The following is a 20013-nucleotide window of genomic DNA, read 5'->3' as shown; positions in this document are numbered from 1 at the left end:
AATGCCTTACTTCAGGAAATGTGAATCATTAGAAGTGTGCCCTGTAGATGTGGCCCACTGGAAATCAGAATCTCCACCACAATCTGTTTACAGGGCCGCGACCTCAGGCCTCGTGAAGCACATCCTCATGATTAATCCTGCCATCCTTCTTCCTCTCAAAGGAACGTCCTCCTCTCCTGAGCTCCTCTTCGAAGGCAAAACCAGACCAAAAAGAGACGCAATATTTACTTCTTTCTGTTTTGTAGCTTCCTTTTCCTCACTCTCCTCTTCACCTCTCTTTTTTATCAGAAGAAATTCATCAGGGTCTTTGGGTATAGAGGTTCACCTGAGTTAACATTTCAGTTTACTGAATTTCTGTCACTGAGCTACTGAATAGCTCCATGCTTTTAAACATAAGTTTTAAATTATTAGCAAACAAAAAATATGGCTCTTAAATAAGACCCAATTTTGTCAAGACTTTTCTACAACTTTGGCCATGGTATTTTAATTCCGGTACATATACTTCTAATTGTATATGTACATGTTTCCATGGCTATAGGGTAGATGGCTATAGGGTAGATAAAATATGTTTCCATGGCTATAGGGTAGATAAAATTCCTTAACTGTTCAATAATACCTATATTCCAACGCCCTGCACAGTGATAAATCATTCTGCCAGCTACAGCTCCACAGTAAGATGAAGTCTCACCATTCCAATCATTACTTGGCTAATGAACTGCAAGACTAGTACTGAAGTAGATAATGTAATTACTCTACTTCAAACATCTCTCTCCTATGTATTATTCTGCAGGTCACTGGAACAGAATATAGCACAAGCAGATTGCAATGTTAGAAGAGATTTCCCTGATGTGTAAGATACTTGCCAAAAGAATCTGACAGACTTTGACAGTCTCCTGATATTCAACATACAAGGTTTCTTTCTTTTTCACTTTTCTTTCTTTTTTTTTTATTTAGTTAAATGACAGATGAACATTAACCTTTATCTTTTTTAAAAAATGAAAATCTCCCTTTGCTGGAATTTCAGTGAGTTTGACCAAATTATGTTTTGCTTTGGAACTAGTTGCAAGATTTCATGAGCCACTTGGTCACTGATAAGGCTGTGCACCTGTATATGGCCAAAAAAAAGAAACTCAAGCAGGGGCCTACGTTACTTTGTATCAGGGCCCATTTTTTCTGTATCATTACTTCCTAAATATTTCAATTAGTCTTCAGCTTCTTCATATTTTCTACTGACAACACTCACCCCATTCTCAGCCAGGCTAGATTTACAATTAAGGTCCTATAAGTCTCCTGCAGTTCCTCAAAATACCCCTTGTATAACACGTGCAATTTGTCTTCCTACCTGAGTCCACTGATATCAACTGCTGCAATACATTCTGCAGCCACTGACTCTCCTTAATAAGAGAGGTTTGCTTACCACTATGATCCTAAGAGATATGCAAGGCGGATGCCATTCTCATTATAATTTCCATGTGACTGAATGAAGCACCCAATGCGATCTTGCCCATGTGATCAGAGAGAGTAGAAGCAAGACCAGAATTTGCCTTCCAAGCCAACTGCTTTCACTACTAGACCACATTTTGAACCCTTTAAATAAAGTTACACAAGCACACTGACGTTCACCGAAAAATCATTCACAGCATCAAATCCTAAGCAAGGGGGAAGGTCTATGCCAAAACTTATCTTCATAAAAGATAACTTACTTATTTGTTATTGTATTTGGTTAGTAATTAGACTACATTCCATGGCAGCACTTAGATTCTCACTCATATTGTGGAAGTTAATATTAATGTAGATATCCAACACTAGCTATAAAGTTGAGTATTACCCATAACCTGCCTAACAAGTTTTGATAACATCACAATTTAAGAAACTTTTTCTCTAATTGAGCCATTGGGTTACACAGAGACAATATTTAGAAAGGAGCACATATAAAATTCCTTTCTTTCACCCATGCTGTTTGAAAAAAAGTAAAAGACAACAAACGTCACTTGTTTCTGCTATGCTGCATAACTTGATTTTCCAAATCAAATCGGATGTCATTTGAAAAAGTGTTTTTGAAAAATAGTTTTAAAAATATACATGTTTCTTATGATTCTGTCTTCCACGGCAAGCAAGAAGCTATTTGATATGCATGGGTTTTATTTTTCCACCAATTTTTGCATACCCAGTGCTAGAGCATAAAATGAGGCTACTACCTCACCGAGTTTTGTGATGATTGCAAGAGTTTATGGAAGACATTTACCAAACGCTCATTTAGGCATTCAATAAATGATGGTTTTCTTCGCTTCTCATTTACCTCTCAAACACCTCCCAAGACACTGTCTCATACATTAGCTCATCCAATTTCACGTTACTATGAGGAAGACACTATTAGCATGATATATATTATAAAAGTATACATTTTAATTAAATTTAGTTATTTATTTAACAAACTGCCTCTATGAAGAAGACAGTTACCATGTTTCCCCGAAAATAAGACCTAACCTGAAAATGAGCCCTAGCATGATTTTTCAGGATGACATCCCCTGAACAGAAGCCCTAATGCGTCTTTTGGAGCAAACCTTAATATAAAACTGGGTCTTATTTTCGAGGAAACAGTACCTAAAACTAGAACTATCACAAAACATTGCAGAGAGGTGTGTCCCCTCTACACATCTATTTCTTAAATTCTATGGAAAGAAGAAACGACAAACCCTTATTGATCAAAAGAAGTTATGATGAGAACTGGTTAGGTTTAGCTCCTTCAACCTGTACTGCAAGTTAGCTCTTGACCAGTTTATTATATTTAAGAAATAAAACCGTCATGTTTTAAGAGCTGAGTACTAAAAGAAGTTATGACTACCCAAACCATGCCAACCACACCCCACACCTCTTTGTCTACTCCTATTTTTAGTTTGTTGTTCTCTCTCTAATCATGAATGTTCATTTGGGCACTCTGCCTGAGAGCTGTGGGAATATCGCTCACCTACAAGTCAAATCAGAAGATCTGACTGTGGTATCTGATTCCAGAAAGAAATGGGTTAGAAGTAATCAAAACATTTCTTATAGTGATCTGGGCACTAAAAACTGAAATATGAACCAGGTTCCAATTTCAATGCTGTTTAAATGGAAGACAGAATTATATTAAATAATGTTCCAAAAGAAAAGTAACCAGCATATGATATCAAACTTAAATAACAGACTGGGTCAGTGGTACCAATTTGATTTATTAGCTTAATAATGATAATAACAGCACCAGCGAGGATTATGCTACACACTTCACATACACTGTCTCATACATTAGCTCATCTAATTTCACATTACTATGAGGAAGACACTATTAGCATGATCTTTCTGTTCATTAGATGAGGAAACTCAGACAGCGTTAAAGCAACCTACCCCATCAATGTCATACAGTGAGAAGCAATAGATGGAGCTAGAACTCAAACGCCAGACGAGTGGCTCACTCAAGTATATTGCCTAATCATTCATTCATGTGACAAATATATGAATGCCCACAGTTCGCTACCCACTTTCTAAGCACTCTCATTACAGTGTTTTCACCTAGTAATATAGATGTATTCTGAACTACCTAAGGATTTATTTCCAGAATTTCGCACTAGACAAAAGTAATGTTCCCAAATGTTTACATTATCTCTGCTGGAAAGTAAAAGCAATGGTCTCAGGAGAAATTCTTTTGAAATATATATATATAGATTTCATTAAAATACCTGCCTATCTCCCCTTGTAAGGCTGTGTACCTCTTGAGGATGGAGACCCTATCTCACCCACTCTTAGCAAGCTCAGTGCTACAACATATCAGGCACTCAACTTGCCATACAGTGTTCTCATTGTTTCTTATTGATTCTGTCTTCCACGGCAAGCAAGAAGCTATTTGATATGCATGGGTTTTATTTTTCCACCAATTTTTGCATACCCAGTGCTAGAGCATAAAATGAGGCTACTACCTCACAGAATTTTGTGATGATTGCAAGAGTTTATGGAAGACATTTACCAAACGCTCATTTAGGCATTCAATAAATAATGATTTTCTTCTCTTCTCATTTACCTCTCAAACACCTAGGCAGCCAATCCACCTTTCTTACTGCTGACGTAAATGAACCAAAAGGCAAGGCAGAACCTGGCTCAACAAGCTGCCAATTAACTCAAGAGCTCATCCGCTACACATTTCCTATATGTCATTTTCCTGGGAACCCCACCCTGAAAAAGACTCAGGAAACATTTCCAAACAGTGACAACTGAGAACTAAACCACAAGGTTTAGTTAACTATATCTGCTGGAATAAGTTACTAAAGTTGACTCTGAACTCTATATACATGATTCACGTGAAATACAGTGAAGAACTTCCTTTCCACTGTAGGAATGCCTACAATAATGCTATTTGAAGAAAAAGTCTGAAAAGGACAAATTAGTTACATCTTCCAGTATGGTATACCCTTCTGACCAACTCTGAGCAGTTATTAGGAGTTGAAGTTTTAAGAAATTAAAGTGTCTTCTTTAGAGAGCAGACACATGCTCAAAATACAGCAAGCAGAAACTGACTCTGAAGCCACATCACGTAGAATGAAAGTCATAAAACATTTAGAACACCTAAAATAATCATTGCTTTTATAGCCAATTAATTCCCCCAACCCCTCCTTCCTCACCCTCTCCATTTACTACCATCTTTCCCAAATCTAGACCAATCTGCATTCAGAAGTTATAATCCTCAAAAATGCATTTCCCACTTCCTGACCATACCACTTCTCACATGGGTTCCACTGGGAGAGTTTCCAACTATTCTAGACTTCAGTTCCATCATCTACAGAATGGATAGGACCATGCTACCCTCCTGAGCAAGCTGATTAGAGACCTCACAGTCTGCACAGGGCCTAGTGAGCACTAAATCAATGTCAGTTACTATCATTACTCACCGACATTTAGAAATGAGTTACAAAATTCATTGTTAAGAACAGCATTGATGCACACCAGATTCCAGCCACGCTGGCCTCTTTTCTGCGACAAAATGCCCTTTGCCCCATGGGCCCTCAACACCTGCTCTTCCCTGTACCTTGAATCATCTTCTTTCAGCTCCTTCTGGCCAACTTATTTTCATCCTTAAATCTCAATTCAGTATCCCCTCCTCAGAGAAGCCTTCCATGAGGTTTCTGCCCTATGAGGTCTCACTCTCTTCTAACTTTGCTTTCATTCTTTCATGACATTTACAGATATCTGTAATTGTCTTACATATTAGTATAGAGACCTTATCTTTATCACAGTGGTATCTATAGCTCCGAGCATTGTACTAAGGACATAATAGGTACTCAATAAATAAACAAATGAAAGATGAAGCAGTCAAATATTTTTAAAACTTAACATTGTGCTCACACAACATTTAAAAAAAAACAATTTTAGGTTAGCATACATCAAAATAAATACCTGACTGAAAAAAATAAGGGTAAGAGGGAGACAGTATGGACAAGTCTTACACAATAGTTTTTTTCTTTGCTGCTTGCTTAATTGCAGAGAGGAATTAATATAACAGAATTTGTACAAATGAGGGTGTACAATTAAGGTCATTCAAAATTTTTAGGAATATTAAGCCTACATTTTACATAGGAATGACAATTTCCAAGGCCTGGGCAATAAAAGTAGTGACAGTGACTAGAGTGCAGTTAACTCCATTTTCTTGAGGAAGTTGAAATTCAGGAATTACCACTGTCTCAACAGTTCTTCCATTTGTTTAATTATGCTCTACCATAGGTCAATTTACACCACAGCTGGGATTACCACTGCTAGGTATCATATATGTGGTCTTTATACATGATTGATAAAACATTATTATTTCAAGAGCCTCTGTAAACTTCAGAGACATTCCAAGAGTATTCATGGATACTGTTTCAAAGTTTGTGTTTCGTCCTCTAGTACAACACTAGTTGATGTTATTTTGACTAAAACAATTATTGTTATAGTTGGTAGGATTATAGAGGATTTTGACAAACATATATCATGAATATTAAGTGCAAGACACTGCTCTAAGCCCTTCACATATTGATTCATTTATGCCTCACAACAACTCTATGAGGTAGGTACTTACGTCATTATACAGTTGAGGAAACTGAAGTACAAAGAAGAAACTTGCCCAAGGTCACACAAGGGGTTGGAATGTGATCTAGGCAGTTTAGATCCAGGGTCCATCACTAAACTACACTGTCTCTCTAATGTTTTAAAGAAAAATTTATAGTTTACAAAGAATAAGTCATCCCTAATGTTAGACTAGTTTCAGTTAAATTAAAAAACAACTCTGAGCCATCTGAGCTAAAAAAAACCTAGATAGCAAGAAGGTTGAAGGGAAGAAGGAAAGCAGGAGGAAGACAGGAGGTGGGCGGGGAAGGGGAGGAGTGAAAATGAAAAACAAGATAACTAGAGAAGAAGAGACAGAAGAAATAACCACTGTTCATAATATCTGAATGATGAATGGTTTTATGAAAATAAAATAAGAGAGACAAGACGTCTATATAATCCTTAACTAGCTTATTATCAGGACTGTATATTTCTAACCGAAATGCTGATTAAGTCATCTAAATTTGGAGGAAGGAGACAATTAACATTCCAAATTCCTTTCCATAAACCTGAAACTACACGCTAACTGCTTCACTTAAAATCTTGGAGTTTAGTGATTTTCTACAGCTCTGTCTTTTCCAGTACGATAAACAGTAACGATTTTTTTTTTATTAAATTTATTGGGGTGACAATTGTTAGTAGTAACGATTTTTTTAAAAATAAATTTTATCAGGAAATATTTGGGGACTGTGTTTTTCCAGAGCCCATCAGCTCCAAGTCGTTGTCCTTCAATCTAGTTATGGAGGGCGCGGCGCAGCTCAGCTCCAAGTTAGTCACCATTTAATCTTTAGTTGCAGGGGGCGTAGCCCACCATCCCATGCGGGAATTGAACCAGCAAACTTGTTATTGGGAGCTCGCTCTAACCAACTGAGCCATCCAGCCGCCCTTCCATAAGCTTAGCGGCAGCTCATTGTCTTCAATCTAGTTGTGGAGGGCGCAGCTCACTGGCCCATGTGGGAATTGAACCGGTAACCCCATTGTTCAGAGCTCGCTCTCTAACCAACTGAGCCACCCCAACAGTTACAATTTAAACTTGAATTTTTTATCCAAAAGAATCAGAATAATTCCCTAAGCTGAGTAACATATAGGAAATTTTGGTAGAGCTCAGTCAAAAATGACTAAATAAAAAAAAAATTAAGATTCATACCACATCCATGAGTTTCCAAAAGGATGTAATTCAAAGAGAACATATAGGAAGAATTTACAGTTCATAAAACCTATAGAGGGGAATGTTCTCTGAACATTTCCATCTCTATTACAAGCAAAGTAAATTTAAGTTAAAACTCAACTGTATAAAATCAACTACAGACAGCAAAACAGTAGCAATTTCCTCCAGGTCTCTGTTTTTGTTCCAAATTGGCTATTTAAAGGTAGAAAAAAAGCCCTGCCATAGGACTCCAGTCTGACCCAACAATATGCCAGATGGACAAATTTTTGTTCATTTCTTAAGACTCCTTCCCTTTTTCTGTGGCTAGAAGGAAAGAGAAAAGTTATATAAAACAGAGTCAACCTTCATCAGAAGCAAAAGAAGTTTGCTTATTAGAATTTAATAGAAGTTGAAACAGCAAGTCATCAGGATGAGTATTATGTGCTATTTGTTTATCTAGTTACAGATACTCCTCCACTTATGCTGGGGGTTAAGTCCCCAAAAATCCATCGTAAGTTGAAAACGTCTTAAGTCAAAAATGCATTTAATACACATAACTTACCGAAAATCATAGCTTCGCCTAGCCTATCTTCAATGTGCTCAGAACACTTAAATTAACCTAGAGCTGACCAATTATCTTGAATTTTGCGTTCTTCTCCTTCTTCTCACCAGAGCAGGAGACACAGATGGGTGTTTTGTAGATGTGATGGGACGCAGCAAAAACATGAAACACAATATCCAAAAACCACTGGCAACACAGCACACTGTGGAGCAGCCACTGTTTACCCTCGTGATCACTAGGCCTGCACTGCCCAGCATCACGAGAGAGTATCACGCCACACATCACTAGCCTGATAAAGGATCAAAACTCAAAATTCAAAGTATGGTTTCTACTGAAATTGTATAGCTTTCACACCAGTGAAAAGACAAAAAAAAAATCGTTAAGTCGAAGCAACCCTTTAAGTAGGGGACCATCTGTACTTATTTACCGATTTTTATCTTCATTACTTAACACAATGCCCAGCACTTACCAGATATTAAACAAATATGTACTCCATAATGAATGAATGAACAAATGAATGTTAGGAGAAAAGGGAAGGTACAAAATGTTGGAGACTATTTAGCAAGCGAGAATACTTGGGGTGTTTTTTTTTTTTCACTAAATACTTGGGTTTTTTTCCCAGGAGAAAGGAGCACACATCGAGGGTTAGGAAAGGGACCACTCCTCCGGGACAATACTTCAGGGCACAGTGATGTCAGCATTATGGTGATAATCACTGAGGAAGAATAATAAGTAACAGATAGTCCACAACCACCTCGTATTGGCTGCCCAAGTGTTTTGCTGCCAGATTTTACTCTAAATCTATTGTCTTTTATTTAGCATAATGGTGATACCACATTTGGAGCATGCTGAGGAAAATATGACCCCTTTCATTCCAAGAAAGCCAATGTTGGGGCCATGAGCTCCTGTTTGCACCTGCTATTATGGGCAGTTGTAATTGGAGTCAGGTCCAGAAACAGAAGCTACCTCAGATCTGATATTATCAGTAGTGGTGAGGCAAAAAAGCCGGACACTCAAATAAGGTATTCAAGAAAATTTAGTGAAGGAGCCATCTTCAAAAGTATAGGCAGAGTTTAGGGAAAGCAGCAAGGGAGGTGAAATACTCCCAGGCTAGTAATATCAGGGAGCCATTAGCACCTCTACGCCTAAAAGGGACAAAAGTTACCAAGAACCCAGAAAGATCTGTAACTGTAGCTGGCTGGCAGAGAGGGCCACTGAATAGAAGCTGTGACCTACTCACAAGACACAGAACAGCTCTAGCAACACAAATTCTACAGGAGGGATCTGGCTCTTCCAGGCCTCCTGCTGATGTCCCATTGGCCAAAGCCAACCAGAAACCAAGAAAGCAAGAGCTCAGTTGATCCAGTCCCAGAGCACAGAGTAGGGTGGAGAAAAGACCTGGTGGGGCAAAAGAGGAATACGAAACACAGAAAAGTATTCTTAATGCCACCCAGCAAAACACAGACACATAAAAAGGTTTGCCAGTTCCAGCTCAATCTCCTGGATGTTGTGGGACTGCCTGCAGAAGTCATAAACACAGGACTTACTTGAATTTCTTACTTGAATTTCCCCGTATCAATTTGGGAAAGGGAAAAAGAGATTCTAAAAGTAATTCAGGTAACTTTTGTCATTTCTGCATCTCTAAGAGTGAACAGACAACCCATTTATCTATAATGATTCATATCTAAGACAACTCCCTTCTCTATACTCAAAGGGCACCAATTCCAAACCTCCATTATTATACTTATCATGATGCATTGGAACCTCTTGTTTATTGGTTTCTCCCTCATTAGACCCTGAACTCCCTTAGGGCAGGCACTGTCTTATTCATCTTGGTCTCCCTAGCACCTAACATGGTCCTGGCACGGAGTTAGCCTTCACTCAATGTGCACTGAATCAATCAATGGACTCAGTGTCTATTAACTGGCAGCCTAAAGCCATGGGGGAAACAATCTGGAATGACCCTCAACAGTTAAACCCTAATTAAGTTTTAAGTTTTATTGAGGACATGGTTTCACATATTGGACAAAACACACAGTTCCTTTCATACCAGCCCACTATCATTCTCTGTAAAGCAGCTTTTCTTGTGTGCTCAGATGATGTTTATGGCCTTGCCTACAATCATAGAGCTCATCATCAAAACAGCCAGAGAAAAATAGCAAGACTATGCTCTATTTCAGAAAGGAATCAAATACACATCATCTCTCAAAATTCTCACTCTTTTTCCAAGAATTTCCCAGATCTACTGGAAGAACTAATAATTTGGGTATATCAGATAGAGGAATTCACGTTTCACAATAAGGTAATGTTGACTTAGGGATAGGAGTGCTTGCATTGGCGCACGTACGTGTGTACACACACGTACATGCACACACACGCACACACACACACACACACACACACAGGGCATGTTTAATCATCACTTCAACCAGCATCACCCTTTGTAAAATTATAAAGTAGCCATGTAACACAATCACATAACATTGTCCTATTAAAATGGATACACTGTATGATGTGGGGTGGTCATTACCAGAACCTGGAACACATTCACATTATAATTATGAATCATTTTCACATAACCCTGTACTTATGAAGTGCTTACTCATCTTTGTGTTGGTACAATCAACTGTTACCTGTAGGTTCTCCAAAGAAAAAGAAAAAAGTTAATGCCAAGTTCATAACCCTCTTCAAGTTACATGACTTTAGGCTGCCAATCTCCTGCTGCCAGTAAGGTGAATAAAACACAAACTGAAAATGAACTTTAGGCTCCACTAGAAAGGTGCCTTTGCTATAAAAATATATTGTCTTTCCAAAACTCAGCAAGAAAGTGTTTTATCTCTTGCACCACTGTTCTCCTTCATTGTTGCTTGTAATAAAGAGTTGATATTGTTAAAATTAGTGTCATCTTATATATCAAATTAAAGTAAGTCAGTACTTCATTTTCTATTTAGGAAAAGGGAATTCTGGGCTTATCTTGACAATATACTGAATTACTTTAAAGGTAACTTAGTAATACAAAAACAGATAAAATGTGTTTCAAATAGATTGGGAATCTTTTCCTAAAACATACTTAATGCATAAATCCCCAAAACAAGCTTTTTCCAAAACCATCAAAGACATTTAAAATCGTAAGCACAATTTTATCTTTTTGAGAGCCATCCTGCAACTGTCAGGTCAATGCAGCAATAGATTACTCCTATAGGTCAATCATGTATGTGACATTTGCATCATGTTGAAAATATAGACTACAAGAACCTATAATTTCTAAAACTACTGCATATAGTGTTCCTCCATTTTACATAAATTTAAAAAAAAAAATGTAGAGCTACCATGTGTCCCTGTGTTTAATAACATTAGCTTCAGCTACCTCAGAGCATTATTTTCATTCATCAAGCAATACAGTGCTTGGCTCAAAGTAAAAACATGATGTTTGGTTTATAAATTAGTAACTCCCATAAGGTAGGAAAGAAGGAAATTGATACATAATTCTGACAGTATACATTATATGGCAATGACATGATAATATTCGATGTATCAGAATTATCCAAATTACTTCTGATTGAACATTTTCCTCTCCCTTCATGAAAATATAAATGAAGTTTAACAAAGTTCCACCGACACTGAGTACAAATTAAACTATATTTTAAGTGGGGTGGGAGATGAGGGTAAGGGGGATCAAATATATGGTGAGGGAAGGAGAACTGACTCTGGGTGGTGAACACACAATGGGATTTATAGATGATGTCATACAGAATTGTACACCTGAAATCTATGTAATTTTACTAACAATTGTCACCCCAATAAATTAAATACACATATATATTTTAAAACTTAACGTTTACCAATGTTAAACTTTTTGCTGCAAATAAATACATTTGAATATATGTTAATGTAATTATTATGTCCTGAAATGTGAAACGATTGTGTTTCTATAAAAAGTGTTCTAAAATTGCTTTTCCTTTTCCTAAATTTAATTCCTAAAATTCACTGTGGAGCAATACAGGAAGCGTCTTAGTAAACATAAAAATGTTTCATAAATAACAAAAAGGGATTTTTCCTCAAAAATAACAGGTAACAGAATTTATGAGTACTCAGGAAGACTACAAGCACCTAAGTAGTCAGTCAGGTGTGAGGCGTAAGAGTGGAATACTGGATTAAAACCAGGGGAATTTCCTATCGCTGAAAAGCCATTGTGCAGACCTGCATCTAGGATGCTGCGAAAGTCTCAGATCTCCAACGCTGAGAACTTGCTAGTACCATTACTTCGATACTTAAACCTGAGCAGGACTAACCAAACTTGGAGCAGGCCGTCTCGTGGGGGGAGGGTTTTTTTTCCATAACAACATACTGCCCTACACAATACACATTTAAAAGGGTGAACGCTGCTCCTTCCAACGCCTATCCCTTATCCAGATGACTTCAGTTCTTTCCCGTGAAAAGGAAAGGAGTAACCGGCAACCAGAAGCCCCAGAACTGAACTCTTCAAATCAGGAAGAAGACAACGCCAAATTTGCTGCAGCCAAAGAATGTCTAGTGCTCCTGGAGCGTGGTCACAGGAGAGGGAAAGCTACACCAGGGCAAGGTCTATGCAGAGAAGATAACAGCAGGTCTGGAGCGGGCACACACGGGCGCACACACACACACACACACACACACACACACACACACACAGCAAGCTTCTTCAGACCTACGGACAGAAACTTGGCATCCTCACACCCACTTGCAACCTGACAATTTACAACCTGGTAACACCTTCTAATTAGGAACGTTCTAGCCTTTTATGGACGAAAAATTAAACTGCTTCCCACAAGTACGATAAACCAGGCACCGGCGCCTGTTACTGAGAACCCCCGCGTGAACCAAACCGCCGGTTTCGCTGCTGAACCTGAGCAGCCAGCGACCAGGCTTCCCTACCCTGCTTCGCGGGGAGTGGAGCGGGAAACAGGACAGGAGCAGGGGACGGAGCGCAGAGGCGTGAGCAGCGCCCAAGCAGAAGGGGTTCAGCGAGCGCACCGGAGGGCCACGGACAGACAGCAGCAGCCACGCGGGAGCCAGGGTGCGGGCTGCAAAGCGGGGTTCCCGGGCTGCGGAAGCCGCCCCCCGCGTCTCGCGCGGCAGAGGCGCACGCCTCCGGCACACGTACCCCCCACGCCTGTCCGCGGCCGGGCGTGAGAACCCTCCCAGAGGACACACGCCCGCACCCACGGGCGGACCACCCCGGGCTCGCGCGCGCACGCCCCTCGGGCCGGCGACACAACGTACCCAGTAACAGGCAGAGCACATCGAGGGCCACGTACGGCAGCCGCGTCTTGTCAAACATGGTCTCGGCCCGGCGGCCCTGCGCGGGCGGCAGACCGGGCACCAGATTCACGGGTCCCGGCCGGGGGCTGGCGACGGCCCCGACCTACTGCTCCTCCCAGCCAGGGGACAGCAGACCAGGGTGAACAGGGACCCGGCGGCGCCCTGACGGTCAGCAATGGCGCCCGGGACCCCTCCCCTCGCAGGTCCCGCAACCTCTCGGTCGAGGCCGAGACACTGGCGTATCAGCCGCGGCTGCTCCGTGGCCTCGGGCCCTCCTCGGTCAGGCCGGGCCTGCCCTGGCTGTTCGCTGGCCGTATCCCGGCCCCCGCTCCAACAGGCGGGGCGTCGGGACTCGTGCTTTAAGGATGCGGACCGGTGAGGAGGAGGGACGCGGGCTCCGCCCCTCCCGCCGGGCAGCGCGGGACCCGCCAGCGCGCGGCCTCACACGCCGAGGGAGAACGGCAGGGGCGGGGCGACCAGTCAGCGGCGACAGGGCGGCACCAGGCGGAGAAGCCCACGCCCGGGCGTTCCAGCCAATCAGCGCCGCAGGCTCCTCCCCGACCGGCCTGCGGAGCCTCCCCCCTGCAGTGGGACGCCTAGCGGCCGGTGGAACGCAGGGGTTCGGTGCGGTTCCGGGCGCGAGGCTTGGGCCCGCGCACCTCTGATGGTAGCAGAATGCGGCCTGGTTAGCGCCCGCCGCCGGTCTTTGCCACCTTAGAGGGACAGCTAGGCCCCCGCCCCAAGGTCCCAGAGCTGCAGCTGCCTGCCAGCCTTTCTCTTATCCTTAGGGGTTAGGTAATAGAGAGTTGTGGGGTAGGCAATGACAAAGACCCTCTTCTTACCCAAACTTTAGTAGGGCTCCTCTGAGCCCTCCGCTTACCTGGGCCTCCAAGTTTAGCGTGGCTGAACCCAGTAATAGCGTGAACTCTGCTAAATTATCCCCCATCCTTGGTGTTTGATTACCTTTGATCTGTGATCAGATTTTTTATCCCCCACCTGTAATATGTAAGTCCATGGCCTGCCTTTAGCAAGAAGCCCCCTAATCTTAATGTTTCCTCTTACTAAGTTTCTATCCATTGACCCCCCTCATTTTGCTTGTTTTTTGATTGTATTTGCTGTCTTCAGAGTTGAGCAGTTTCTCCTATTGCACGAGTGTTGAATAAAGTCTTCACCATTTTAACAGGTGTCAAAATTTTTTATTTAACAGCAGTTGAGCAATCCTCTCACCCCTGATTCCAGGAGGACCCTAGCGAAGATTTAAGAATCTCACTTTCCTAATCTAAAATTGGGATGTTGATAATGCCTGCTCTATGTTATAGTCAGGAAGTGGTAACGCCTGGAAAAGATAATATGAAAGTGTTTTACAAAAGGTTGAACCCGCCACAGATGTCAACAATTAGTATCTTTCCTCCTTGTATCTTCTTATGCAAATATGTAAGATGCAAATTGAAAACTCTACCTACTATTTCTAAGACTTTTCTTGAAATAGCCCTAAAATCAATAGATAACATTACCCTTGGGAAGTCTGAAGATACAGCACCAAGAGATCCCACACAAAAAGCAAAAAAAAAGTATTTTAAAAAGCATGTTTTTCTTTGAAAGAAACATGAATTTTGAATTTTACCTTTTGCTTAATTATCTTTTAAAAGCTTTAAATAATTTATACTGAGAGACGTGTGCCATGGTTTATTCTATGGCTTCATTTATTTCCAGAGTTAAAAGGGCCCCAGATTGCAAGCCACAAGAAACTGAAATTACTTGTGATATCTAAATATTAGGTATTCATTCAAAAAAACAGTTACTGGGTCTGTGTACCAGGCATAGTCTAGGGACAGTGTTTTATTTAAACAGCTTTTGAAATAAACTTGTTGTCATGCAGGGGACCCTGCTCGCTGCGCCATTTGTCGTGCAGGGTCTCAGCTCCCACTCCCCGCCCAAGAACGCAGGACACGGTAAGGCCAAAAAGGAACACCCACGGAGCCATAAGTAGGGGAGTCAAACCAATATATTCTCGCTGGTGGCTGGGCTGGAGACACAGGAAGCAGGATCTACATAATCTGCCTAACAGCAGTCCGCGCTTGCCAGCCACCATCTTCTTGCTAGCCCCCATTCCATCTGCTAGCGTAGCCACAACCATTATATTAGTGGCCAATGGCCTACGGGTTACAGCTGACGGCCAACTAGCCACAGCTGCTGGCCATCTGATCACAGTTGATGGCCATTTACTACCCGAGCCAGCACCTTTCTATGTGAGGCCGAGAGCCTGGAAACTGTTTTTTGGGGTTTTGTCCCCACACTTGTGCTTTTAAAATGCTTTTTCAAAAGTAAGTCTTCAAAAAATCTTAGATTAATGCTTTTGTTCGTTGTGTATTCACTCATTCATTCATTCAACATTTACTAAGCCCCCGAAATATATGTGATCCAGTGCACAGCTATGGAGAAACTAAGATGAGTGAGAGAAGATCTCTGTTCTCCAGGAGCCTGCTGCCCAGTCAGGAAGACTGGCATGTAATTAAATGAATATTGTGACAAAAGTGTGTTGGTATACAGCAGGTAGACAAAGGAGGAGTGGGGGTTTTACCTGGGAGCTCTGGAAACACTCCATAGGGAAGTGATACTTTGTTCTTTCCTGTCCCTCTCCCATACCATCAGGCATTTTCTTAGGTGAGACAGAAGTAAAGAAAACAGTTGATATACTAACAGATGTGTTTTGCCCTTTGGAGGAGTTACAGATAATAGCTTTAAAAATAGATCAGCAAAGCAAAGTCCATTAAAATGTATTATGACATTTTCTGTAGTTTCAAATGGGCTCTTCAATTTGTGCAGATTATAAATTAAGTCCTCACTTGAGAGAATGACTAAGAAATGTCATTTTTGGGGGGCGTGGAAGTTTTTGTTTGTTTTTGGAGGAGGTGTTGTTTTTTTTGGTCTACTGTCATGATTGGATTCTGGTATGATCAGTGGGATAGAGAATGAGTTAAATAACCCTGAAATCATGGTGAAAATAATCAAAAGGAAGTATTGAATAGCAATATCATTAACACCCCTGAATGGGGTAGGTACTAGTGTATTCTTAGACTAGATGTGAAACCTCAGCAGCTTTCTTAAATGCTTAACAAAGTTTGTCCTTAGGCCTATATTTTAGTCTCTAATACAGGCAGTAAACAAAAGCAGGGTGGGTTTGGGAAGAATAGTCATGAAGTCTCCCTGTAGAAAAGAGAAACTAACTTTTTTAAATTATTAAGCAATTTGAAAAGGAGACATCCTCCATTTTCACTTTCTCTTCAAATACTTCTGTATCCTCACTTCTGTTCCCACTCCTCTACTTGCACTGTTCTTTAACATAATATTATTGGGAAGTCTCCCTCTCCTTGTTCTAAACAGTGCTTGTTTCAACTACTTATTTCAGAAAATGTCTGCAAAGTAATAAGAATAAATTTCCTTAGAATATTTGTATTTGTATGTGCTTATGTCCTTTCTCCCACCTGGACTGAAGCAAACATAGTTTTCGTTATACTCGAATAGCACTCGAATAGCCCTGTAAAACTAAAATAATAAAAAAATGTAAATATCTGGTTCTCCAGTATATTTGCCTCCTCCCTCAAAAAAATTTCACAATATGGTGTATTGTAATGCTTTTAACACTCATTGCCAAAGCTATTTGTTTCTTACCTTATTAAAGTTTTAATGTAATATTTGATATATAAATACAAAGGTGCCAAAAAAATGTATACACATTTTAAGAAAGGAAAAAACTGTATTAAAATTGTAATACTCAATATACTGTGTTTCCCCGAAAACAAGACCTAGCTGGACCATCAGCTCTAATGCGTCTTTTGGAGCAAAAGTTAATATAAGACCCTGTCTTATTATAATATAATATAACATAACATAATATAATATAATACTGGGTATAATATAATATAATATAATATAATACAATACCATATAATATAATACCAGGTGTTATATTAATTTTTGTTCCAAAAGACACATTAGAACTGATGGTCCAGCTAGGTCATATTTTCGGGGAAACACGGTATACCAACAACAAAAGATGAATACAAGTCACATGTATATATTTTTTTGGCATTCCCGGTATATATAGTACATAACATGTAAGTAAGTTATGAAGCATAATAATAAAATTGACAACTATTTTGAAATGAATCCACTACTCAATTTAATACATAAAGCATTTCAGTATTATTGAACCATGTGTGTTCTAGCCCTTTCTTGTTCCCTGCTTCAGGAGAGGTGACCAATATCCTGAATTTTGTGTTTATCTTTTCCTTCTTTTATTATTTCGTTTTGGAAAAGCACATAACCACATGTGTATGTATCTCTAAAATATATATATTGTTTAGCCGTCTTGTTTTTTAGCTTTTAAAACATTATGCCCAAATAATCATAGGGATGTAAAGTAAAGCTGACTATATAGGGAATATAGTCAATAATATAGTAATGACTATGTATAGAGCCAGGTAGGTGCTAGGTGAGTTAGAGGGATTACTTCTTAAATTATATGAATGCCTAACCACTATACTGTACACCTGAAAGTAATGTAAAATAATATTGAATGTCAACTCTAATGAAAAATTTTAAAAGGAGGGGGAAAAAGTATAGGGGAATAAAAGGTTCAAATTTCCAGGTATAAAACAAATAAGTCATAGGGATGTAATATACAGCATAGAGAATATAGTCAATAATAGCCATGTTTCCCCCAAAATAAGACCTAGCCGGACAATCAGCTTTAATATGTCTTTTGGAGCAAAAATTAATATAATTTTTTATTATTATATACCATTTTACTATGGTATAAGACCGGGTATAATATAATATAATATAATATAATATAATATAATACCAGGCCTTATATTAATTTTTGCTCCAAAAGACGCGTTAGAGCTGATTGTCTGGTAGGGTCTTACTTTCAGGGAAACAGGGTATTGTGATAGCATAGTATGGAGTGAGATGGTTGCTGGACTTACGATGGTGATCACTTCTTTAGGTATATAAATGTTGAATAACTATGGTGTACATCCAAAACTAATATAATATTGTATGTTAGCTGTATTTTTAATAAAAATCTTTTAAAAAATAAATTTCACACACACACACACACACATGCCATATATGTAGTCATCTGCCCTTGATTGTTTTTCACTCAAAATTGTATTTCTTACATTAATGTTGCTGCAATAGTTGCAGGTCTATCATATGAACATATCATTTTATTCATTCTTCTGACAATGCATATCTGGCTTATTTTCATTTTTGCTGTTACAAAAAATGCTGCTGTGATTCTGGGTATACATGCCTCCTGTATGGAATTGCTAGCTGTGGAACTGCTGCCTTGTGGAGTATGCCCACATCCAATTTCACTAGATAATCCCAGATTCTATTCCCAAGGGGATATACTATTTTACTGCTCCCACAGCAGTGGTGATAAGGCTCCACATTTACATCAACACTTATTTTCATCAATACTTAATATTTTTCTAATTTAGTGTGTATCATGTATATCTCGATGTAGTCTTAATTTGCATTTCCCTGATCACTAATGTGGCTGGGGTTCTTTTCCTGAATTATTCATCAAAAATGTTTCTTCTTCTGTCATTTGCCTATTCACATCTTTTGCCTATTTTTCCATTGGGTTGTTTATCTTATTTTTATCAACATGTAGAAGTTCTTTACATATTCTCATTAGTAATTCTCTGTGTTATATATATTTTTTCTCCCAATATGTGGTTTGTGATTGCACTTCCTTTATGAGCAACTATGTGACAGAATTTTTGTAAATGTAATTTAAGCAGAAGTCTACCAACAAGTTTCTGTGAAAGTTTTTGCTTTCCTGACCAAAGGAAAAAGACTGGCTTCTTTTCCTGTCTACCTTCCTTGAAGATGGACATGATATTATATTTACAGCTACAACAGCCATCTTGTGATCATGAGGGAAAGGACAAGAAGTCACTGGTCTTTACAATGTTGAGCTACTAAAACAACCAGCAACTGGCTACCTCCAGATTTCTTCGTATGTGAGGGTTAAAAAAAATGGTTAAGCCTCAAATATTCACGGCTGATACAAGGCTCAAGAGTATTTTGATTCCTATTACTGAGAAATCGCAAGTCATATTATTCTAAGAAAATCTTTTACTTGAGCTAACTTAATTGAATTTCTTGGTCCTGGAAACCACAAAGCCCTAAATTAAGCAATTTGGGTAGATAAAAAAGGGTTGTGAGGCAGAATAGACTTTGAAGATTAGAGAATGGTTTGAGCATAGAGGCAAAACAAATGACATATTCTGAAGTCCTTCAGCAAGAAAAGCTGTGAAACAAGGAACTCACATTGAGGATTAGTGGAAGATAAGGTTCTAGGAGGTAGGTTTGTAGCTAAAAAGTGTGTCTGGAGGCAAAGAAAAATGGCTGAAAATACATAGTGACTTGCTGAAGACAGCCATTTAAAACAAGTGAGAAGAAGTCATAATCTCTGCAGTGGGCTGTAAACTGAAGATGAGTAAACCTTGTTTTGTAAACCAGATTATTTAGTTTCAAGTCCTTTTCTATGTGTATTTCCATTTTGTTATCTTTTATCGTCCTAAAATCTTGTTTATGGCTTCTAGCCCTTTTTCACCTTTGGTGCAGGGTGTTAAGGGAAAAGTATTCCATTAACACTTGACCCAGTCTATAAATGTGACCACGTTGGAAGAGTTAGTGAAATACATAGAAAGGAAGTAAGTTTCTGTGATCAGAGTTGGCGTTCTCATGTGTGGGCAACTCAGCTCCACCAAGATATTCTCCTCCTTTCACCAAGACTTTCCTTTAGTGTCAAATTAGGATGGTTTGGGTTTTGTGTTGTTGTTTTATAGGAAGACATTTTCTTAATAGGATTATTGTG

At 39.5% G+C, this 20013-nt stretch overlaps 1 protein-coding gene across 4 annotated transcripts in view; it reads right to left on the bottom strand.

Annotated features, from left to right (window-relative positions):
• The window catches only part of PLPP1 (phospholipid phosphatase 1), a 77939-nt gene extending 64364 nt beyond the window's left edge, over window positions 1-13575 (bottom strand). For 2 of the 4 annotated variants that reach the window (XM_081053736.1, XM_081053737.1), the window contains exon 1: window positions 13077-13448. In XM_081053736.1, the coding sequence (XP_080909862.1) occupies window positions 13077-13134 (58 nt within the window). In that variant the 5' untranslated portion in view covers window positions 13135-13448. Of the gene's footprint in view, window positions 1-13076 lie in introns of all 4 variants that reach the window. The other 2 variants (XM_081053735.1, XM_081053734.1) reach the window with 2 other exon arrangements.
• Window positions 13576-20013: the final 6438 nt, after the last annotated feature.

The sequence above is a fragment of the Rhinolophus hipposideros genome (genome assembly GCF_964194185.1).
Source record: "Rhinolophus hipposideros genome assembly, chromosome: 7".
Taxonomy (NCBI): domain Eukaryota; kingdom Metazoa; phylum Chordata; class Mammalia; order Chiroptera; family Rhinolophidae; genus Rhinolophus; species Rhinolophus hipposideros.
Note: the sequence above shows the minus strand (reverse complement) of the source record. Positions and strands in the feature narration are given on the sequence as shown.